The sequence below is a fragment of the Penicillium brevicompactum genome (genome assembly GCF_028827555.1).
Source record: "Penicillium brevicompactum strain IBT 35665 chromosome Unknown utg000001l_segment0_segment0, whole genome shotgun sequence".
In the NCBI taxonomy this organism is placed as follows: Eukaryota; Fungi; Ascomycota; class Eurotiomycetes; order Eurotiales; family Aspergillaceae; genus Penicillium; species Penicillium brevicompactum.
In genome coordinates, this window is record NW_026623203.1 from 6,375,518 (window position 1) to 6,398,337 (window position 22,820).

The following is a 22,820-nucleotide window of genomic DNA, read 5'->3' on the forward strand; positions in this document are numbered from 1 at the left end:
CTCTTAGAACACATCAACATGTACGTGAGCCAGATTCCGAATCGTGAAATTACATCATGCCTCAAACCGAGCGTGTGTAACACGACTCAACTCCAGAACGCCGCAGGAAAGACCCAAACCCACAAAACCTCTACATCATCACTTGAGCACTGGGGTATTTCATTACTGCTCATCAGCAGTGACAGTAGGGGGCAGTTTCATGGATCCAAGTTCTGAGCCACCACCACTCTGGCCGCGCTTCCGGCCCGGGATATGGAATCCAAAGGACGTAGACGACTTGGCTTGTTGCGCATCATTAGAAGAATCACCAAACCTAGAAAGAAAACCCTTCTTCTTGGGCTTTACTTCGTCGCTTAGACCGACGTCTTCGAAGGTTTCTTCTTCCATGGGGTCAGGCTTGGTGAAGGTGGTGGAGTGGGTGCCCGATGGGGTTAATCGGGAACATCGAGAGTCGAGAGAAGCTCGCGAGGGTCCTGAATCAGGATGGATGATAGGTGAGCGAGCGGAGATATCCTAGATGAAGCATTGGATGTCAGGTCGAATTGCCGAGGCGCAAGGTTGCGGGGACATACAAAGGATCGACGGTAAGAGTCGAAGGATTCGCGGGATATAGAGAAAGGCTCGTTATCATCGACGAGGTCACGATGGTTGGTGGACTTGTTCGAGCCTGGGTAGCGGCGCCAAAAGCTCGGTCTCTCCGGAGGAGACGGCTGGTGCGGTGATTAGTAGGGTTCATGCTTTCGCCCTCAAAGGCCATACCGGGAGGTAGACTCCGCTGTCGTTGACGACTGTAGGTATATCAGGTTAGTCGATTGTTTCCAACAGCGCATCGGAGATGATCAACGACTAGAGGACGATCATACCACTCAATTTGTACTCGGTTGGTTCATCCTGGCTGTTCCGAAGCGGGATCGGCGCGGGGCCTCCGGGAGAGAGATGGTTCTCGTCGAAGACGGGGTCTTCGGAATTGGATTGAGGCTTGCGACCGAGTAGATTGCGGAAAGGAGGCATGGTGGTTGAGGGAGTGAAGGGGGAATTTCTCCAGATCTTAAAATGGGGTATGTCCATCAGCCGATCCCCAACTTACAAGTACGTCACTTCCGAGGGTTTGGCCACCCAAAGCAGCGAACCAACCAATCATGCTACAATTCTCGACAAAACTCTGTCGGGTTCCTGTAATTCTTTGTGCTTTTCTGCCCTGACCCAGTTCCTGGGGATATCCTCAGGGTTATTTTGGTTCTGTATGTTCCTCAACACTGCAAGATGATACTGCGTTATCATCACCTTCCGATGGCAACATAGTATCTATTAGTCTCTCGGACGGTGTAACCCATACCAAGACCTCGGCGTGCGACGATCTATGCGAAATCGGGACTACTGCCGATTTGTGTATCTAGTAAGACTGGACGGCTGTGAAGGGCCTTGGGAGTAACTATGGCCAAACTCGCATGCTGCGTGATAAGACATACTGTAGAACAAGGAAACTGATGAATTCAAAGAGCTAATACCATTATTCAAGTCAAATGGATAATATCCTAAACCTACAGAAAGAAGCTAGAGATACCAGAAAATAGCGAAAGGAACCCAGGCAAGCACCAAACTCCTGGACATTAATGACTGCCGGCTCTCATGAATGATTCATCCCCCGGTTTTTTTTTTTTTCTTGACGTTTTCTGATTCCTGCGGCTGGCATCTCGCTTCATGAACACATTTCCTCCCTGGCAAACAAACTCCATAGACAAGCCACGTCCGGGATCAACCAATATTCGCTAGAAAGCCCCAGTCGAGAACGGGGTTGGCTTGTCGCATGCATTTCGCTTTGATTTCGTATCGACAATTCTGACCAGCAATGAAGCCCCTCTAGATACGAGAAGGGGGACTCAAGTCTTCGCTTTTGGGTTGTGCAACGGACTAGGTCGCGTTGTTGGGCTCGAGAAGATTGGCACTGTGGTGACAATCAAGGGAGCGCGAGTCGGATGGGTCGAAGACGGCGTTCTTGCGCTCTTCGATAAAGTAAGCTGGTAAAGATGAGTATGTTAGTTCAAGATACAAGCAAACACGTCCTGGGATGCGACTTACGGGTAAGCTGAATCATATCAAACCAGCGAACTGCATGCTCGTCGCTGCCATCGACAGCCTTGAGAATGCCGTTGTCGGGACGGAAGGTAGCCTTGGGAGGAATATGGCGCATGCGCAGGAGCATCTCGAGGATGTCGGCAAAACGGTCGGACTGGTTGAAGTAGTAGGGGGGACGCTTGTCCAAGGGCCACTGGGAGTTATTAGATAAAGTGCTTGGATCACGGACCGGAGGTGCCTTACACGCTGGGAGAAGTTCTCATTGTCCCAGGAGCGGAAGAGCCAGCAAGTGCGCTCCACGCAGTTAAGAAGAATAATTGCAACAATGAAGGTGTCAAACCATCCACACTTCTGACGCTGGAGAAGGCGACGCTCAAGGTCGTTGATGACGAACTTGCTCAGCTGCGAAGCGCGCTTTTCCATGGCGGCACGGAGCTGGCTGCAGAGGAGGCCGTGGGACTCTGGGTCAGAGACCTGTTCAATGGGCAAACGACCCTCGTCGGAGGGCTGAGAAAGGGAGTGCAAGGAGTTAGGAGGCAGAGTAGGGTTGTAGTAGGTTTTCCAGGTAAGTTCGGTGTCGACGAGGATGTGAGTAGCCACCCAAAGCTCCAGCACACGCTCCAAGAGAATGTCCTGTTGCCATGTTAGTGATCGGTTCAGACCCCAGGAAATTGCTGCCATACCTTCTTCGATGAGTTAATTTCCGCAGCAAGCAGCAGAGTTGGCTTCATGAAAGGCGAGGTCTCTCGCTCATAGAAGTAGGAAGCGTTCTTCTTGATGTACATCTCCAGCTTGCTGGGAATGTCATCAGAATCAGCATCCAGCAAGTAAACCTCTTGCAAAGAGCCAGAGAATTGATCGTCGCCCAAAGCTTGGAGCTGGGGGTCAAGGGCAGAGACAGATTGACGGTGGCCTTGAAGTCCATTGAATGTCATGAACGAGTTGCTCTCTTCAAAGTGCGTGACTTCAATACGGCCAGAGTAATTCTCAAACTTAACCTGGGCCTTGATGCTGTTGGTGTCATGGTAGGCGAGCGTAGAATTGAGGTCTAGAGGGAGGTTAGATTTTGAGGCTATTTTGAGACTCAAGGCAATGGGAATGACGTACTGGCATTGTAAAGCTCGAACTCATCTGAAAGGCGGGTACGCAGGCACGGGTGCTTCCAAAGGCGGGCACTTTCAACGCTAGCGCACGTGGTGCAAGGGGTATCACCGGAGCACTATCGAAGTTCGTCAGTCACCGTCAGGGAATCACGTGGCTACGGGGTCTTTCTCATACTGGTTTCTTGAGCATGCGGCAACGCAGGCAAGCTCCCTTCTTCCTCACATCTTGGACTTCGCGTCGTCGCTCTGCCGAAAAGCGTCCCCGAACCTTGGGTTTCATTGGTTTGGTGGAGTTACCAAATTCATTCACAAATCCTTTCGCTTGTGTGTTGGGGTTCATTGCGATAGGACGAGGGTAAGAAGCAGCCCTCTGGGTGGCTGCAGTCAGGGAGGGGTCATGCTCCGCCAGACTGTCAAACAGAAGCTGCTCATGAGTAGACAGCTGCTGGCTCCACTGACCCAATTTTATTCCATCAGGACCAATGCTGTCACCATCTAGTGAGAGCCCCTGTGGGACCATCTCGTTGGCAGATGCCGCAATCAAAGACAGTTGTGACTGACGCGCATTAGATGTGGATTCAGGCGACATGGAGGTATCGCCAAGCGGGGGAGAGTGCGAGCCGTGGTGCTCGTTGGGAGTGTGGCTTGGAAGAGCGGGGATGCTGGGCGCGTTGGACGATTGAGGAGTTCCTGCATTGCTGTCAGTGATCAGAGGACTCAAACAATGAGCTGCCACCATACCTTCGGCATTTCCCGCTCCATCAACCTGTTCAGATCCCTGAGCCTGGCCTTGGAATCCCTCCGCTTCGAGCGCAGGGTCAACGATCACAGTCTTCCCACCAGCTGTCACGGACTGGGTGTATCCAGGACGCTTGGTCACGTCTGATGCGCCAACCTGTCGCGAGGCTTCGGCCAGGACGTTAAGGCCGTCGAAGTTCTGGCGATTGGGGAATCCGCCTTCGCCCTTTCCTTTTCCAGTGGGAGAATCTTTGTTTGACTCCCCATCAGTCAGGTCAGGAAGTTCATGGAGTCGCAACAAGACGCGTTGACGATCACGGAGGGGGATGGCCTGGCACTTCTTCACCAGGTGGTTGGTCAGGCTGTCGATGCGTCCCTTGGGGAACACTTCGCCACAGGCCTTGCAGGTGTGTTGGTATCGATTGCTCGCGTCTTCCAGCTTAGGACCCCGGTGGAAGAACTCGAGGATGAGTTGGTTCGGTTTGCGGCCCATTGCGACGGTGTTTTGATACGTGTTTCTGAAGTGTTACACGCGTCAATTGTTATGTCGAATACAGTGCCTCACTGACGAGAGCCGTCTTCGTTATGTTCTTTGGATTTTTGAAGGATATCAAGCCCACCAGGTCAACACCGCTGTGGACTGAATCGAACGGGATGGTGGGATGGATAAAACCACGTCGCAGTCACAAGGACTGGCTGGTCCTGGCAACCTCGAATCGGACCAGAGCCTCTCAAAAGAAAGACTCAATATTCAAATGAAAACAAATCTCACGATGATTGAGATGATGTGCGGGCAAAACAGAGGGCGGTAGAGGGCGGTCTGGAAATCGCAAGGGGAGGGGACGCGATGGAGGCTTCACCGCACGAAAGGCGGTGATGTGAAGCTAAAGGCGGTGATGTAAAGACTCATCTCACGTGATTTGTTGGCCAAGTGGCCGTGGTATTATATAGGCGGTGAGATATAATATCACGTGCTGATAGCATCACAGTATCGGCGATAGAATCACGTGTCGATGGTGAGGTCAAGTTGGAGCATCACGTGCATATGAAGTATCACGTGCGAGAATTCAATGTATAACGTAAGGGAGGGACATGGAGTCTGGACCCATCGTCGGGTGGACCTCCAGGCTCCAGGACTGTTGATCAACACAAACCCTGGAACATTCTTGAAATACTGGGGAGTGAGGATGTCAAACCTTGGAAGGAAAATCATAAATAAGACGCATGCTTATTGGAAGATACGATTTGAAAATGAATGCATTTCTTTGTCGTTGCGTGCTTCATTGATTTCGGAGTGCATCAATACGCTAATTTCCTTACCTGGGTGTTTACAGCACAACACAGATCGACATAGACTGACCAGTTCTGTTGGCGTTAATCGAGCTGCATGAATCGCCCTCTTGGCGCGGAAGAGATAGTATTGACTGATCCATTGATCTTGAAAAACAGTCTCAAATTAGGTATGAACAAGGATTGATCAGCAGATCCTGTGCTCGGGTGGTCGCCAAGGTACACCTAACAAAGCAAATATTCGACGCTCATTGCGACCCTCAAGCAGCCTGCCCTCATTCAATTTCACTTGTCCATCACGTAGCACGTTATTGTACAGTCCCTTCTGGTTGAGGCACATGCCTTTCTTCCTAGCCAACAACCTCATACTCCGGTTGAAGATATCGTTACCGGTGAAGTATATCAGAGCCGCGCCGATCTCAGCATCAGGAACAAATAGCAAGTCAATACGGCGCCACAAGTCGGTACCGGGTACCGCCGAGGCCCCATGCCACTTTGAGCCATCCGAATGCGACGAGATAGCAAGACTGGCTTTGAGAAACCCGCTGTTGAGCAGCTTTGGCACGACGAGTGCCAGCATGACGGTGCGAATCTGCTCAATTGTTGAACCGGGCTTTGTGATGAGGCAATCAACATCACCACAGGTGAGTGCCCCGCGGCGGTAAGAACCCCCGATGATCACCTGCATGTCTTTATCCACACTCTGCACCGCTTTTCGAACAATTGCACCATGGGCTTCTACCTCCTTGCGGGGGATTCGTTGGGCAAAGTCGCTGTAACGCTCCACTCCTATACGCTGTGACTTGCTGAGGGAAGCTTTTTCCAAGAGATCGGTCAAGGAACTGTATCCTTGTGCGACCCATTTTGTAGCCTGGGGTAGACCAGCGCCGTATACACCGAGGAATTGTTGAATGATCAAATCCTCGGGGCTGTTATTTGCATTTTCCAAGCGACGGAGACGATTGGTCATCACAATCTCTTCAATCTTGTCCGCTAGACGCTGTCCCACGCCAGGAATAGCCCTGGCTTGTGCCTTAGTTGTGATCCTTGTTTTCTGTTTCCGCAGAGCTGCGATAGCCCTTCGATAGGCAAGTGTGCGCCATTGGTCAGTGTTTCTGGTGTAGTAGTCGAGCATTTGTTGAAGTATGTCAATGGTTCCACTGTTGGGACTTTTTTCGTTCACTTCTGGATCATACTTCTGCATACAGGCGAAACCTTGTGTCCACTCGGTTTTTTGGTTCTTTTCGCTTGTATGTGCTTTCCGTCTTGGATTTGACTCTTCTGAACTCGAGTTTTCACTGTCACTTTGGGCGCCATTTTCGTTGCCGTCATCCGGGGAATCCATCAGATCCAAAGGCTAGTGATACTGCTTAGTTTTTTCAAGCCTGGTCATGTTATGGGTTTACTTACCAGATGACTCGTAGCCTTGGCCTCATCTATGATATCATCTAGAGCGTCGCGCTCCCAATTGCTTTGCTGTATGGGCTGCCCGCCAGCCACATCTTTGTGGGACTGATCCATCAGTTCTTGAGGGTCGCTTTCGGGTATAGTGCTGATCAAAGGTGCATTCAACGAGTTTGGTGGGGTCCTGTCTTCGTGTCTCGAATTTTGTGGAAGTGCGACCTGGCCTGCAGCGAAAGGTTGACTCGATTGAGACGCAAGATCTTGTCGGGTTGAATGATTGCCTCTGCCGGGCTTTTGGCTGTTGTCAACTTCGGCCGCCAGTTGGTTAGGCTTCTCGCGTGAAGGGGGTGAGTTGGTATCTTGTGATACAAGCACTGCCGGCTCTGCTTGTTGGCAAACTGGAGTCATTCCATCGACACGGAATCGAAGTTGGGAATGGTTGAGAATCGAGCGGAATTGGATGCACTCGGAAGGATAGGATTCATTGACGACGACCATGCTTGTCTATGTCTTTGTCAGTAGAGATGCGGGCTGGCTTGTGGTCCAACTGACCGGTAAATCCTCGCCCTTCAGGTAGCTCTGAAGGTCCTTCATTTGCAACCCTTTATCAAGGATCGCATGCGTGATATCTCTGGACCATTCGCGACTCCACCGAGCACCATACTCTTGTGCTCGTTGAATACGCAGTCGTCTGAATGGGGAAACATCATTGTTTGGACAAAAGACTGTGGTCGAGAGGTCAGTAAAGCCAGAATGAGAGTAAGCTCCGAGTCACTCACAGAAAACCAACCCCTTGAAGATTTTCTGGCCGTCGGGTATGAGCTTGACGTTATTGGTTTTTCTTCTCTTGCTGGGTGGCCCAGCTCTCTTTGGCATGATTTCGATCAACTCTGGACGATTGACAGAGACTGGATTGGGAGCTATTGATGACTCGGCGCTTTCGCGCTCTATGTCACACAAACTTTGAGGGTCGGAGTTTCGAGAAAGTGAGACTGGCCCATGGTCCGAGGCAAGAGCGACTTTCTGCACCTTGGGCTTGGCCATGTCGTAGCCTGGGGTCGTGACATGCCCGCGGTTGCCATGCTCATCCTCGGATTCGTCCAAACGATCAAGAGCCGCAAAGAAACTCTCTTTGGTGAGTTGGTCCGTCATGACTGATTCGGTATCCAGTAAAAGAAAAAGATCGAATCAGGGACAGTCATGATAATGGTCTGACGTTTCTTTCCATCCTGCGTTGGTAATTTGAAGGGACCAAGGCATCGATCTCCTTGGTCCCTTGGACAGTTTGAATGGTTCCAAAGGTTCCGAACTCCAACGGCGCGCTTAATGCCAAGAAATCCGCTGCTGCCTTCAGACTTCGGTCCCCTGCGTTAATAGCTGCATATTTGTTTGTATTTTGCCTAGTCATGCAGGTCATATTTTCAGACTTCGAAGGTCTTTCTGTCAATCCTAGAGATCCTATAAGATTGTAGTTCAAGGCTCTTTATATATTTTCTGACCGTTTCACCTCAACACGCATGTAAACCACTGTCAAAGGTCTTATCATTGCTGATCTCTTGCAATACTAGAGCTTCGGATCTCGTCAATTGGGCTATCAGGGCTGCTGATCACTGAGAGTAACCTTCTAAGGACTTCATTGCCAACGCAGTAAGCTCGTATTTTACTCGAAACCCCAGCCTGTTGCTTATATGTGGCAGAATTCAACAACGTCATCCGGCGGTGAGCCTGGCAGATAATCACCAATGCCTTACCGCCTTCAGAAGTATAAAACCACAAACTGCACAACTTAGGAACCTGGACATCACTTCGTGAGTCGCGTACGGGTATTTGATCGGTACTGCAACAGACTGGATGTGCCCATTCTTCTCATGCAGATTTCAGGGCTGTTGCAACCTTGCGTTCTACAGGAATGGGAAGAGCTATGGTGCATGTCCCAAGTGATGGAGCAAAAAAGAGAGTGTGTGTTGGAAAAGGAAAGGAAGGAAAGCAAAAAAGAGATAACAAATTCAGCTGGACATCGGGACTAGGATTCGAACCAAGTACTTCGGGAAGGAAGGAAACTGACCCAACAGATGGAGAGGATTGGGCCCTTTGGGGATTAAGCTGGCGCGAAATCAGGACATGCGACACCTCACCCAGCTGGTATTTGTTATACCAGGCAGCCCTTATTTGGCTTTTTAACTGACACTTCACTACTGTGTACATGACAATATACTCCCATACTGGCCATAAACGCATCATATTTGCAGTGTACATCCTAAGAATGCATCCAGACTGACCTGCCCAGATAGGAAGGTGGTGGAATACCTATACTGACCAAATTCAAGTGAATATCTTGCAGATGACCTCGTGAGCTCAGAGGTATAGACTTGTGATGAGATACAAGGAGTGAAAAGATTATGAATGTTCTCATTCTCACAAATAGTCTTCCTCACAAAAGTCCCCGAAAATCCAGTTTTCTTTTATTCTTGTTCTCTCCTCATTTGATTCGGCCGCGTCTAAGGCGTCCGCCATCAATCTCCTTTCACGTTGTCTTGCTTCATCGTACAATTCGGCAGGCACCCACCCCTCATGTCCTACCCCAATTGCTTCTTGACAAGCCTGCATTTGTTCATCTGCTTCGGTTTGGGCACTCTGCAACTGTAGACATTCGCTCGACTCTTCCTCTGAAAACGAGATTGGGCATTGTGGCTTCCCCCAAGTATCCATCTTTGCCCAACCCCTTGAAAGAGCGATTCAATCAGCCCTGAGGCTCACATTATCACCTTCCCAAGGAGCACTGGCGTGGTGGAATAGCTGTCGTCTCAGAGTACTCATGTCATATTCTAAAGCATCGTAATGCTCTGAATTGTACTTTGCCGTGAAATTCACATAGGAATGATGGAGTTGGCGTCTGCGTAGAAGCTCGACTTGTTCAAATTGCTCTCTTTCTTTCAAATCGTTGATGTTGTCTGGAAGACGAGGGATCTGCAATGATTCTGAGACCTCGTTGCTATAGTTTTGTATACTTCTTGGTATTCCGCATTGTAGGAAAAGCGGAAGAACAACGCTGGGTTGCCAATCAATCAGGCCAGTGACTTCCAGTTTGTCAGAGACGAATATGTTGTTTGGCTGGAGGTCAGGATGGCGCATAACGGGACGGGTGATGGTTGAGTTGTTCTGTGGTATGAGATAAGGCGCCATATGCAGATATTTTTTCAGACTCGCAATATGCTCAAAATGCGACTGTGTCTGGTAGTTATAGATCTCTCGACGGAGACGCTGAAGGGGTTGCAGAGGTTGCCCAAACTTCATGAGGTATGCGATTTCTTTCTTGGCACCGGCAGTCAAGGCCGCTAAAGAATCGATGTCTTCGAGAGTTATGGACTGATAATTCGGGGAGACTTGGGGAAACTAGCACTTACATGGCCCACGCGAAGCCGGTAAATCACATCTTTTGCCATACCATAACCCGAGCGTTGTATCAGGACCAATACAGAAATGACGCTTGCTGGTAGACTGTGTGCTTGGAATGTCAATCCAGCTGGATTTATCTTGCAAATCTTTGCTGTAATAGAGGCTCCCACTTGCTGGAAAACGTAGGGACAAGAGTCGAGATTCCATCCGAACAATTTGATACACCAAGTTTATCCTCTCCTTTTCCGATAATTCAAACCATATATCACCTAAATTGTTTCCCTGCACAAGCTCCATGAATATATATTCTGTTTCCGCAGCGTTGTCCGAACTGGCAGAGTAGCCGACGACCTTCGGAACAGGTATACCTTGAGAACGGAGGAAATCCATCGTGGCAACTTCGCTCGCGATGGCGAAGAATTTTGGCTCAGTGACCGGGTAAGGGATACGTGCAACAAGTTGGAAGCCATCATTCATGGTGACAAGGAAACTTCGATTGAAACCTCCCTCAGCTAGCTTCTCGAGAGTGGAGACATCTTCTGCCTTCCGATGAACTGATGTTGCTGCAAGTCGCTTGAGTTCAGGGACGTTGAAAGCCCGCCTTCTTTCGTATTGCCGTTTATGGTCATTGTAGCTAAATTTGATTGTGAGTGGATGGATCTATGGTCAAAGTAAACCTTGGAAGCACAAGGGTAGAATGCAAAGCAAGGCCATGACAATCCGACGTACATCCATCTCCCGGCCGTGTATTCAAATAAATGGGAGTCTGGCATCTTCCCACGAGTCGAAAGTTTACGATGAGTAATTGGAAAGCGTGAAAGGCGAACGATATATTGTAGGTTTCTCATTTCTTGGTGAAAACGAGAGAATTTACGCGTGTCTGGCAGTGTTTTATACATTTCTCTCGTCCGTCTCGTAACGTGTTTGGACAAGTGTTGTGACTCCAGGGCTATCACCAATGCTGACATAATGTTACTGTCACACGTAGGCAAGTTAACGAGACTTGTTAACAAGCGTTATCTGTCACTAACCAGTCCACATGGGCTTGCAGAAGGCAAACATCAGAACCTTGGAAGGGGCGGGTACACTATAACACTACGTCCACGGAGGGCGCCTATAAGACTAAACTGCCCAGACACCAAGGGTTTCAAATACTTATATGAGCCATACGTAATTGGATACATTATATGTGAGTCTTACTTAGGGAGATTTCTGGGACGCTTCAGCTATATATGAGGTCGTGTTGTAACTAGGACCTCGGGAGGTCACAAACAGCGTACCGGCACAGACTCCGTGGTATACTCGTTGCGACGACCGAAGCCGGTACGCGATGGACTTTGGGGGATCCCGAATATGTGTACTTTTGAACTGTGTATAGAAATCGCTAAGGTCTGAGAAACATCCATGGACATTTCTGGTAGCCCTAATTTTTGTCTCAGTATAGCGCAATTCGAGGTTGAACCTGGGGCAAGCTTGAATAAGATTCCAATTGAGCTAAAATAAACCAAATCTTAGACATCGTGGCAATTTTGTATATATTCGCGTCACTCAAAGAAATATACAAGCTTTAATTCAACCTTAGAAGTTGTTCCAAGGCTCCTTTAGACTTCATACTCTACTACCCACCAGAACTGAAGGTTGCCTCATAACGAACAGACGACAAGCATCCTGGCGAATTGGTTGGTTCCACTAAAATCCCCGAGTTGTCCATTAGAATTGATGTGTAAGTACGATGTAGTTCAATATGTCCCAAAAAGACAATGTCATGTGACCATGGATTTTCATCCGAGACCGCGATATGATGCGATAACAAGTCGAGTATCAGCTTGCAGAGTTGAACAATCCTCCCGTCAAACAACCGCACACAATCTTCACCCTATAATCCGACAAATAGTCAGCATCAATGTGGAAATCTGCATTCCCCACGGCCATAGCGGCCGATCTCTCGCTCCTGCAAAGTGGCCGCTGTCTAAGCTGCCAATTCCGCAACCCAGCCACTCTCACACGCCTCCGGGCCAGGCCATTCGCTGCGCGCCAATATGCAAACAAGGCCGAGAACACAACCGACACCAAAGACCCCTCGCCCGTGCTCCGAACCAGAAAAGACGAGGCAAGAAGTCGCCTGACGAGTGCCATTGAATTCAAGCAGAACCCGACCAGTCAGGATGGCCCCCAGCCTGGAGATTCAGACTTCGTCCCTCCCAGTCTTGATCGACCAATTGGTAGCCCGGAGCCACCGCTAGAAGGAGAGAACACCGGCGTTGATCCACGATCGATGCGCCAGCGTCGCGACGACTTCACAAACTATGATCGACACATCAAGCGGCGCAAGGAATTGTAAGATCCTACTTCACTCTATATCACTGAGTGCCATACTGCCAACTTGTCGGATCAATGCTAACTTTACGTGCACCCCATAGGACAAAGCAAGTTGCCAAACCTTACTTCCGCGAATGGTCCAACCTCCGCTTCGCCGAAGGTAAGACCTTCGTCTCAAACCCACGTCTTTTCAAAGCCGATCGAGCCCTCTTCTTCCCCAATATGCGTGGTGTCACCCTGGCATCCCCGAAAGATCCCCAAGACACAACGACCCAGCTGCGCGGTAGCATCAGTGTTGTAAGCCTGTTCTCGAGCCTGTGGGCCGAGACTCAAGTTGCGACCTTCACTGGACCGAAGCAAAACCCCGGTCTGGTGGAAGCTATTGCCGATGGCGGGCGTTTTGTTCAGAGGGTTGATATCAACTTGGAGGAGAACCGCATGAAGGCGTTCCTTGTGAAAACATTCATGTGGCGCATGCGACAGAAGCTGGCGAAGGAACAGCACTCGCGGTACTTCCTTGTGCAAAAAGGATTTGTTCAGGCTCTCAAGGAGACTATTGGCATGATGAACTCGAAAGTTGGATATGTCTACCTTGTTGATTCCGAATGTCGCATTCGTTGGGCCGGCAGTGGTCCGGCAAATGCAGCTGAGCTGGCGGGTCTCAACGCTGGCGTGCGGAAGCTTGTCGAGGAGAAGAAGGCTGCGCTGCAAGCGCAGGACCCGAATCGCAAATATTGATTACTGAAGTGAAGGCTACCTCGACTGGAGTCTTGTGTGTATGATATGATTCCCCGCTCAGCTAATTTGTACATACAATAGAGAATGTGTATAGTAGAATAGATAACAGATCCACGTCATGAAAGCCAGGCGCAAAAATTATCGCTGAACCGGTTGCAATCTCCCGTCAAGGAAAATGGAAGAAATGCCCAAACCCGAACGCCTTGAAGAAATCTGCTCGCCAGAGGAGCAGCCGACATGGTACTAATAAAGCACAGAGGTAAAAATAGACAGGTTTGCAATCTCCCGCGGACATCGCTCAATGGAAGAAAAGCAACATCAAAAAGCAGAACCCGATGAAACATCCAAGGATCATAGCATCTCTTCTCTTCTTGTTGCCAATCTTGCCGATCAGATAATTCATGCCAGGCACGTTGCCGGCAGCACCGACAATGCGCCGATTAATGTTTGCGATGGTTTCACTCTGAATCCCAAAGTTCTCATTGATAGCGTATGCCTGACTCAACACACCGTCAATCATATTATGGCTGTTGTCGACTCGGCCCCGCTCTTCGAGCATGTAGTCGGCCTCCGCGGCGGCGGGGTTCGATGCGCGGTATGAATCAATGTCGGAGCGGACATTGGAGAGTAGATTCGCACGGTCGCGCGACTCTGAAATTGCTGAGGTGAGGCGGTTGAGTTCGCGACGGTGATCTTGAAGCACTTCGCGGTGTCGAGCGACGTTGTTTTGCTTCAGGGCGGATGATGTGAGGGTGGCTTCGGAGTCGAGGAGACGAGATAATTGAGAGATAAGAGATTCACGCTGTCGGAGTCTGGGTTAGCCAGCTGGTCCCCCTGCTTTGGGTTCCTCCGCTCTTGTCGGATCCTGGAGTCGACGTACTCTTTCGAGGAGGTCTTTCAATTGCGATTCGAGCCGTAGCTCTTCCTCGGTGGGTGTTTGTGGAGGCTTCGTGATTGAGGCGAATTGTGAGTATGTGTGGAAGAGATTCTCGGTCTATCCATTTCATTAGTTACACTGTTGGTTTGGTGGTGATTTATTGGTACCTGGGTTTCCAGCGACCGGGCTTGTTGTCGGAGTTGTGTCCATCCAGAGCCAGTAGTGGTCGCCATGGTAGTAGACGAATAAGTCAGGAATGCAAAAGGTCCGAGAAGTTGAGATTATTCGTCTACCAAGGCCCGGACAATTAGTTCAAGGGCAAGTGGCTACCTGCCGGTCTACGTAAGTTGCAGCGATGACGGGGTAGAAAGTCAGACTAAAGTCAGGCTAAACCCAATCGGGAAGAGACACATGTTTGCGGCCTCAGGCCAAAAGCGTATCACGTGGGTGATTACGTGACCCGCTTAGTGGCACAGAATTCGCTTAGCCCTAGTCCCACAACCAGTGCAAATTGACCCTCGGACATCTTCAATTATCAACGTCGACAACCCACATAATTCACCGCCAAAATGGTACGTGATGCCGTGAAAGCGCCCTGTATCACAATGCTAACGAACCTCTCTTTTTTGCAGTCGTCCAAGGTCAAGGCTGGTCAGCTCTGGGGAAAGAACAAGGATGAGCTCGCCAAGCAGCTCGAGGAGTTGAAGCTGGAGCTTAACCAGCTTCGCGTTCAGAAGATCTCCTCCGGTGCCTCCACCAAGACTCAGAGAATGTGCGTATCCGACACCCCCGATCGTTTTGTTGTGCGGAAGGAAATTTGGAGATTTGCGGCATGGAACACACTTTGAACCCGACCGGGCAAGACAACGACACCAGAATATCACAGCCGACAACCAACACTGCGATACGACGAGGAAGAGGAGGGATCAACAACTGGAATCTTGCGCACACGATACGATACGGGGGATTTCAACAAAATTTCGAGATCTGAATGCTGACTGGAATTTTTCATTTTAGCGGCGAGGTTCGCAAGTCGATCGCTCGCGTTCTCACCGTCATCAACGCCAACCAGCGTGCTCAGCTGCGTCTCTTCTACAAGAACAAGAAGTACCTTCCTCTCGATCTCCGCCCCAAGCTCACCCGTGAGATCCGTCGCCGTCTTACCAAGCACGAGCGCACTCAGACCACCGACAAGCAGCGCAAGCGTGCCATCCACTTCCCTGCGCGCAAGTACGCCGTTAAGGTATGACCTTTCCCACAATCAGTTCCGGGCATTGAGTTGGTGGAATGAGGCACAGGCACGGGATTGTCTTCTACGTTTTTTTGTCTTGTCTCGCCACCGATGATATGATCTACCAGGAACCCCGCAGTCGAACCCAACACTAACGGATTATTGCAGGCTTAAACGCAGAACTTGTTCGGATATGGAGTTTTGTGGGAAGACGTTGCTGGCCTTGGACACAAGCAGGACGTGACGATGTGAACCTGAAAGCTTGTGAAGGGGTCGGTTCATCTTTTTTTTACATCCAAAAAAATGGAATTTGATTATGTATCTAAATAGGATGCAAATCGACTCTTGACATGACATGACTTAGACAATCTTCTTGCTCTTCCGTCAAATGAGGATCTCTGTGAATTCTTACCTGCTATTAACTTCATACGCATCCATGGATGTAGTCCACTTGACGGCCCACATTGTGTTAGATCTAGGATAATCCTACATCCATTCCGGGGCCATCCCATATATGGGACCCAAGTAGTAGGCAGTGGCAGTGGCAGTGGCAGTAGTAGTAGTAGTAGTAGTAGTAGTAGTAGTAGTATTTTCATCAACGCCTGGCAGGGTTCGGACGTTAATGAATACAACTTCTACTGCTACTACTGCAGCTGCGTATTACTTGGTCCCATATATCAATTCGTTACAGTCCTCCCCACAGCGTCTGTCTGGCAACCTTGAGATCGTTCAGGATTGGATATACGATAGGAAACAGGTGTGATCATGACAATCAAGATTGAGCAAGTATATCAGCCAAATATCTTAATCCACCACACACCACGTCGCAATGATGTCCACATAATATAATATCATTCCAAGCTAAGCCTACGTCTGACCAGCCCCATCCCCAACCCCATTCTCATGACTCCCAAGCTCCCCAGAATCCGTCTGAAGGATCCACATCCCCCCCACAAAGACAAGACCTCAACAACCCCAACTTCGCAATCATCTTGAACGACGAAAGCGACCTCGGCAAATTCGTATCCCCAGAAACCTCACAGCAACGGGCACACCGCCTCTTCTTAAGCGGCGCTACACGCCCATCATTACCCAGCGGCAACGGCGGCCTCAAAGCACATTTCTTAAGAATATCCACCTCGCGCTGCTTCCTGTACAGCGCGGTGCGGCGATCATTCCCAAAGCCAAGCCAGCTATAGTCCCCTAGGTAGATGGCCATGCGATTGATCTCTGATTTCAGTGATGGGACGGTCTGTCGGAGGAGTGTTGCCACTGCGCTCGTGAGGACGGGGGGAATGCGTGCGTTGACGAGGAGTTCTTTTTCTGGACCTGGTCGTTCGGCGTCGCCGAAGCCGGCGCCTTGGTAGGCGTGTTTCACGGCTGAGTCGACGCCTGCGAGGAACTTCTCGTAGACGTCTATGCGTACGGCTGAGGACTCGAGGGTTTGACAGATTTCGGTGTAGTAGACTCGGGAGTCGCCGAGGAGGGATGCTGGGTTTGCGGTTGCGAAGCCGGCGTGGACGCCGCGGAGGCCGCGGCAGGTGAAGCGGAGGAAGGCGCGGGACATGCTGGAGAGGAGGATTAGGAGGGGGAGGGATGTGGTGGTTTTCACTGGTTTGGTTAGATTGGGATTGTAGCTGGGGGGATGAAGGAGGTCTTACGTTTCTGAGTGAATGCTTCCGGGTCGTTGAAGACATCTTCAAACTCATCTGCCAGGTCGAAGATCTCGTTCAGGATGAAGTGGGAGAAGTCTAGCGTCCATTTGGTATTGCCCAACACCATGCGCAGGACATCTGTTGTTCATTAGTGACCAAGGACTTGGTATATATGCCGACTGCTGTGTAACTCACCTGGATCATGCGATTCTGTTTGTCCAACTTTGTTGTATTGGAAGAAGTATGCATATAGCACTGAGGCATGGCGGAGCTGAAGAATCGCCCATGGGACGGACGATGCGAGATTGCGTTGTTTGAGTCTGCCTCCAAATCCAAGTGCCGCTTGTAGGCTGAGACAACGAGGTATATAGGGATGACTCATCAATTTGTCCTGTTCTGCGGTGAAGTTGCAATTGACTGGCAATGCGCGGTAAACCTCACTGATAAATGAGGTTTGGGCATCTGGGAGAAGCATCAGCATGCAACTCTACTACGAGAATCTGCAATGCACTTACCGGGTGATAATTGCCGGAGGGCAACCATGACAATGTCGTCTGTATTAGAATCGCCTCCACATCCCCGACAAAACGTCAACGTCAAGGCCGCTATCGCGGCAGAAAACCTGTCTATATCTCTGGATTAGTATTAGTGTGAGATAGCCGGGCAAGATAGCACTTACTCTCGTCGTAAGCGCCCTCTGTGGAACCGAAAGAATGTTCCATCACTCTCAATTGCGTCTGTCCGTCACTGTCCAGCGTGACGGCAACACATGAATTAGGAGAGAAGGTGATGTGGAGACCTGCTTGACATTTAGCCTCATATCTCAAAGAAGCACATGATGCTGCATACCCGATGGTTCGATGGGGTACTGATACCCAGCCTGGGCGAGGCAGGTGACTGTACTTGAGTCGTCAAGTCCAGTGAAAGGGACCATTGTTTTCGTATCATAGCACGTAATTGAGCCGTCTTCGTAAGTAACAGCCAGTCCAGATCCATATTCCACCAACTCGGTGGACACAATGTACTTGTCACAGTTGATATCTTCTAAGCGGCGCAACTCCATTTGGGGCTGTGGAATGGTCAGCGTTTCCAATTTTTCATCAAGAACAGTAGTATGTGATGCACACCTTTGCTTGGGCGTTACTCTTTTTCGAGGCCACCTCGTCGAACTTGGGATGGAGTGTTTGTTGCGCAGACTCCAAGTGCCATCTGACAATGACACTTGACGGGCCCAGCTGCTCTGGGTATTCATGCGGGGCATGTAAAGGTTTTGAGAAGATAGCCAGGATCCAAGGATTAGCTGAAGACCCTGCAGGGCTGTCCACCAGCCCTGGCATAATCTCCAATCGAGTTAATGAGTACACTGTATTGGAAAATGGCAATGAATTATCCGAATGGTCGAGGCCGTGGTTGACATTCAATATATTGCTTGGCATGTCGACCTTGCAGTGGATCAAGCGGATGCTGGGCACAGGATACTGGCCTGGCTGCTTCGCCTGGGTCGGCTCCCACTGTGGTGGATTCCAGGTGATGTGGACTCTGTACAGGCACATTTTCTGACATGCAGAATATGTAGCAAGCAGGATACCGGCTGCATCGAGCAGTCAGTCAAAGCAGAGGGAGGCTGAGGTCGTAGAGTACATACCTTGTGTGGCAGTCATGGATGCATGTGTTAATAACCTATCCGAGTACCCTGTACTTTTGAGTTCAATTGGTAGCTCGGCCCATTTGCTGTCGGGGTTCTGATAAATCAGCTTCATTTGGCCGGCTCTTGTGACACAGAGCAAGGCGCCTTTATTAGCTGGGTGGAACGGCCCGATGGGACGTCGGCGGAAGGGCGAATACGCCCATCGACCATTGACCTTGGCTGCCTGATGAAAGGAGTGAATCTACATTGGGGAGTCAGTCAATACATCCTACTGTAACGAATGAGGAACACAACATACAAAACGCTGAGAGTTGAGCCACATCATCCCAACCACCTGGCTTCCATCATCGCCAGAGTCGAAGGCGGCCTGCCGCAGACCGGTGATGCTGTTCAGTGCGATTGATATGGAATATATGGATATGCGGCCCGAACAATCCACGACGGCCAGGTCCGAGCCAGTCTCATTCCAAAGTAGATGAGCCAGCTGGTTCCCATTATGGGCCTCCATCACTGGCGTCAGGGGGACTCTTCTCCGAGTACCCATTTGCCATCTGACGGACGGCACTGGAGATAGCGGACGATCACCCGGAGCCCGTCCGAGGAAATGGACGCAATGCACCCCAACCGGGACCATGCAATCTTCCTGAGTAGATGTCAGTTTCTGGAATGTGGAGAAGGGACAAAGGCATTCCAAAGCTTACTGGCAGCATCCCAATAAGCGCATCTCGTCTAAACATTGGGCTAGTCCTTTGATTGGGGAGGCAGAGGGCAAGCCCAACTCCAAGGAGTTAGGCTCTCCAAAGAGGTCATCCACGTTGATGCCCTCCTCCATGATCAGGGGCATTTGCAGGTTTTTTCTTGATCAATCAAATCAATCCCGCTGCAGCATGACTCTATAGAAACGCCCAGACCATTGAATCCCGAGTGCTGATTAATGGGCTAATGGGCAGAACAGGGGAAAGCCGGGCCACAATGAAAGGGGGGAGAAGGAAATAGTCCTATAGTTCTCTGAATTTGCACCAAACCAGCACCGAACACGCAGGATTCAAACATCCACACTTCAGATGAGTCTATATGAGTCTATTCCAAGGCCTATGCCGTCTGGACCTGTTTCCCCCTTAGTCAGACCTCGTGACATCATGTGACGGTAGCCCTGCCAACGGTGGTGGGCCAATCAGAGGACACCTCGGACCATCCAACGGGCAGGACCAATCAGCGATTGGCGGTGGAAGTGTCACAATATCAGAACAAAAACACTTCAGCAGAATAGCAACAATGGACGTAATTGATCTTAAGCGACAATCGTCAATTAGTCTATTGTCGAACTTGGCGCATTCGAGTTCGGGGATTTTGCCCATTTTCCACCCATTCATCCCCTATTCTCCCCCACAATAGTAGAGCCAGCACAGCGTCTAAACTCTTCCGGAGAGGTTCGCATCAAAACAGTTTCAGCACTGACCAGGCCTCTTCTCCAGTCCCATCGGCCACACAACCACATTCCGCTGCGAATTCTAAAGCTTTCAACGGCCAAAACAAAGACTTCTTTCGCTTTGCACTCTTTTTCTATTTCTATTTCTATTTTTTCCCTGCCTTTCTTCTATTTCCCCCTTTCTCCTCAAATTAGCTCCATTCCTAAAGGCCTTTAAATCCTTGGGGCTGACCTCATCGTCTGGTTCTACACTTGAATACCCGAATATCCCTCTACTCCTTTCTCTCCTTCTTTTCTCCCCGAGCTCTTCTTCCCGTACTCGATTCCTCTCGATTTCTCCCGGCACACATGATTTTTCCAGTGTTTTCCGGTCTCTGAGCAACCCAGAGGTACCCGCTACTTCTTCCGATCTCCCCTTACGCATCTTACCTCGTTGCGTGACCTAAACGTCTCAGCCCATTCCATCGTCATTCGCAGTCATGGGGCTCAATTACGACGACCTATCCGATTGCTCGGACATGAGCTCCCTGCCTCCCAGCTCGCCACGATCCTCTCCAGGCCCGGAATCTCGCTATCCATCTCCTTCGTCCCAACTGGAGGCTGAGTTTGAGCAGTCTGCCGCTGAGAGTTCTGCACGCCAAGCCCGTCCCGCAAAGAGGAGACGCAACCCACTCCCCAAGGAACGAACCACCCAATATCTCGATCTCTCCAAATCTCTCCACGAGCAATCTGATCAACACTATTTGCTGGTGCAAACTCTGCGTCATCAAAAAGATGTTGTCGTCATTGCTGGCGCCGGCATTTCCACCGCTGCGGGCAGTAAGTTTCTGCTTTGGGATTCTGCCGCCTGTATATCTAACTCCGTATAGTTCCTGATTTCCGCTCCTCGGACGGTCTCTTCCGTTCCCTGCAACAGAAACATGGCCTCAAGTCATCCGGCAAGCTCCTGTTCGATGCTGCCGTTTACCGAGATGACGCTTTGACCGCCCCATTCCACGAAATGGTCCGGTCGCTTTCCGAAGATGCTCAGAACACTAAGCCCACCGCCTTTCACCGAATGCTCGCCCGACTGGGTACCGAGGGTCGCCTGAAGCGCCTCTATACCCAAAATATCGATGGCATCGAGACTCAAATGAAGCCGCTGGCTACTGACATCCCTCTCAACATCAAGGGCAACTGGCCCGTCACTATTCAATTGCACGGCAGTATCGAGAAGATGGTTTGTCAAAAGTGCCGTTTCCTGACTGACTTCAACCGTGATATGTTCACCGAAGCCGATCCCCCCGCTTGCGAGGAGTGTGCGATCAATGATGAAACGCGCCAGATTGGTGGTCTGCGCAGCCACGGAATCGGCCGTATGCGCCCGCGCATTGTTCTTTACAACGAGCACAACCCCGACGAAGAAGCAATCACCTCCGTGATGAACGCCGACGTCAAATCTCGCCCCCGTGTTCTGATCGTTGCCGGAACCAGCTTGAAGATCCCCGGAGTCCGTCGACTTGTCAAGAGCATGTGTTCTCAGATTCGGAGTCGCAAAGATGGTGTGACCATGTTCGTCAACAATGAACCGCCTACCGGCAAGGAGTTCGCCGATTGCTTTGACCTGATTGTCCAAGGATCATGCGATGAAGTGGCCAACCAGGCCAACCTGAAGTGTTGGGAGTCTAGCGACAACGAGCTGTGCGAGTACGAGTCATCACCTGAGCCTATGCCCCAGCTTCCGGGATCCCTCAAGGTCCATGCCTCTCCAGATGTCTCCGTGGTTATCACTCCAACAAAGAAGCGCACTCGCGACGTCACTGGCCTCCTTTCACCACCCTCGGGTCGTGACGAGCAGCCCGCTAAGAAACGTGCCACCAAAGCTACCAAGGCCAAGGCAACCACGAACCCAGCAAGCAGGGGTCCTTCAATCACCGATCTTCTCAAGGGCCAGCCCAAAGCTGCATCCAAGACTGCTTCCAGCGCTGCACCCAAGGCTACTTCGAAGTCTGCTGCCAAACCGGTCTCCAAGCCTGCCGCGAAGAAACCCGCTGCCACAACCACTGCGAAGCGTGCCAAAAAGACGCCCGCTCCCGTCAAGCCCGACGCCAAACTCACTGCTTTCAAAAACACCCGCGTCACCAAGAACTCCCGCGCTGCGGCCACCGACTCAAAACTCAACGCCAAGATCATGTGTCCAGTTCCTCCAGGGGATCCAAAGAACAACGGAACCTTGGATATCTCCCCTGTCGACTCGGAAGGCAAGCCAGACATGGCAGATATCAACCTCGACTCTGTCCCGACTATGGTTTCTTCATAACCTCTTTAACGCCCGCGTCATGGTCCCGGGATCACATATTCCCCTCTTCCATGACCACATCTTCAATGACATGATGCATGATTTGTCAACTTGGCGTTTTCGGTTTTAGCTTCATTTTCGCCCTTTTCATCTTCTCCTTCTCTGTTTGGGACTCTTCATACCTGCTCCTTTCGGGGTGTGTACTCTTACTTGCATCGTCTGTCTTTCCGCTGGATGGTTATTATTCCTGTCTTCTTTCGAAAGATACCACTGATAGACATTTTTCTGTTCTCTGCATGGGCTGGCTGGGCGTTTGGTGGTCAAGCATTGGCTTGTACCCATATCGGTTTTTTCTGTTTTCACTTTTTCTCTTTTTTCGCCTATGCATCTTTATCTGAGGTCTGCATGGGGTTTTCGTGTCAAATATTATGCCTTTCATGGGTTACTGTATTTTTTAATACATTTTACTTGATCTCACTGGCTCTTTTTCCGTGCTCAACCTTGGAAGTACCCAGGTATGTACTGTGCTACCTGCTGTAGGCTTCCAGGGTTTATTCGTAATACGAACTGAGCGCTGCCTACCTGGGCAGGTGGCCAAAACAGTTGCATCATTTTGCAGCCCTGGGGATGTTTGGGAA

At 50.3% G+C, this 22,820-nt stretch overlaps 9 protein-coding genes across 9 annotated transcripts; 3 read left to right on the forward strand and 6 right to left on the reverse strand.

Annotated features, from left to right (window-relative positions):
- Positions 1-162: 162 nt before the first annotated feature.
- On the reverse strand, positions 163-1,011 carry N7506_001986 (uncharacterized protein; the record flags this gene model as incomplete). Its single annotated transcript, XM_056951282.1, has 4 exons — positions 163-513; positions 573-710; positions 760-788; positions 864-1,011. 4 exons carry the CDS (start codon positions 1,009-1,011, stop codon positions 163-165), a joined length of 666 nt encoding a protein of 221 aa, XP_056817197.1.
- A 900-nt stretch (positions 1,012-1,911) lies between these two features.
- On the reverse strand, positions 1,912-4,410 carry N7506_001987 (uncharacterized protein; the record flags this gene model as incomplete). The annotated part of the gene is made up of 7 exons (XM_056951283.1): positions 1,912-2,018; positions 2,080-2,269; positions 2,320-2,709; positions 2,760-3,124; positions 3,184-3,295; positions 3,355-3,869; positions 3,921-4,410. 7 exons carry the CDS (start codon positions 4,408-4,410, stop codon positions 1,912-1,914), a joined length of 2,169 nt encoding a protein of 722 aa, XP_056817198.1.
- Positions 4,411-5,394: 984 nt separating this feature from the next.
- N7506_001988 (DNA-directed DNA polymerase IV) lies at positions 5,395-7,763 on the reverse strand (the record flags this gene model as incomplete). Its single annotated transcript, XM_056951284.1, has 4 exons — positions 5,395-6,564; positions 6,618-7,115; positions 7,164-7,336; positions 7,391-7,763. 4 exons carry the CDS (start codon positions 7,761-7,763, stop codon positions 5,395-5,397), a joined length of 2,214 nt encoding a protein of 737 aa, XP_056817199.1.
- Positions 7,764-9,347: 1,584 nt separating this feature from the next.
- N7506_001989 (phosphotransferase family protein) lies at positions 9,348-10,742 on the reverse strand (the record flags this gene model as incomplete). Its single annotated transcript, XM_056951285.1, has 3 exons — positions 9,348-9,946; positions 10,016-10,667; positions 10,737-10,742. The coding sequence occupies 3 exons, from the start codon at positions 10,740-10,742 to the stop codon at positions 9,348-9,350; spliced, it is 1,257 nt and encodes a 418-aa protein (XP_056817200.1).
- A 1,168-nt stretch (positions 10,743-11,910) lies between these two features.
- Positions 11,911-13,064, forward strand: N7506_001990 (mitochondrial ATPase complex subunit ATP10; the record flags this gene model as incomplete). The annotated part of the gene is made up of 2 exons (XM_056951286.1): positions 11,911-12,344; positions 12,428-13,064. 2 exons carry the CDS (start codon positions 11,911-11,913, stop codon positions 13,062-13,064), a joined length of 1,071 nt encoding a protein of 356 aa, XP_056817201.1.
- Positions 13,065-13,362: 298 nt separating this feature from the next.
- N7506_001991 (putative vesicle transport v-SNARE protein Gos1) lies at positions 13,363-14,174 on the reverse strand (the record flags this gene model as incomplete). Its single annotated transcript, XM_056951287.1, has 3 exons — positions 13,363-13,866; positions 13,945-14,058; positions 14,109-14,174. The coding sequence occupies 3 exons, from the start codon at positions 14,172-14,174 to the stop codon at positions 13,363-13,365; spliced, it is 684 nt and encodes a 227-aa protein (XP_056817202.1).
- A 336-nt stretch (positions 14,175-14,510) lies between these two features.
- N7506_001992 (60S ribosomal protein uL29) lies at positions 14,511-15,190 on the forward strand (the record flags this gene model as incomplete). Its single annotated transcript, XM_056951288.1, has 3 exons — positions 14,511-14,513; positions 14,574-14,713; positions 14,959-15,190. 3 exons carry the CDS (start codon positions 14,511-14,513, stop codon positions 15,188-15,190), a joined length of 375 nt encoding a protein of 124 aa, XP_056817203.1.
- An 883-nt stretch (positions 15,191-16,073) lies between these two features.
- On the reverse strand, positions 16,074-19,212 carry N7506_001993 (mediator of RNA polymerase II transcription subunit 16; the record flags this gene model as incomplete). Its single annotated transcript, XM_056951289.1, has 10 exons — positions 16,074-16,783; positions 16,834-16,965; positions 17,023-17,289; positions 17,343-17,453; positions 17,507-17,626; positions 17,677-17,896; positions 17,955-18,418; positions 18,473-18,716; positions 18,774-19,118; positions 19,177-19,212. The coding sequence occupies 10 exons, from the start codon at positions 19,210-19,212 to the stop codon at positions 16,074-16,076; spliced, it is 2,649 nt and encodes an 882-aa protein (XP_056817204.1).
- Positions 19,213-20,383: 1,171 nt separating this feature from the next.
- On the forward strand, positions 20,384-22,203 carry N7506_001994 (putative SIR2 family histone deacetylase (Hst4); the record flags this gene model as incomplete). The annotated part of the gene is made up of 2 exons (XM_056951290.1): positions 20,384-20,723; positions 20,774-22,203. 2 exons carry the CDS (start codon positions 20,384-20,386, stop codon positions 22,201-22,203), a joined length of 1,770 nt encoding a protein of 589 aa, XP_056817205.1.
- Between the last annotated feature and the right edge of the window lie 617 nt (positions 22,204-22,820).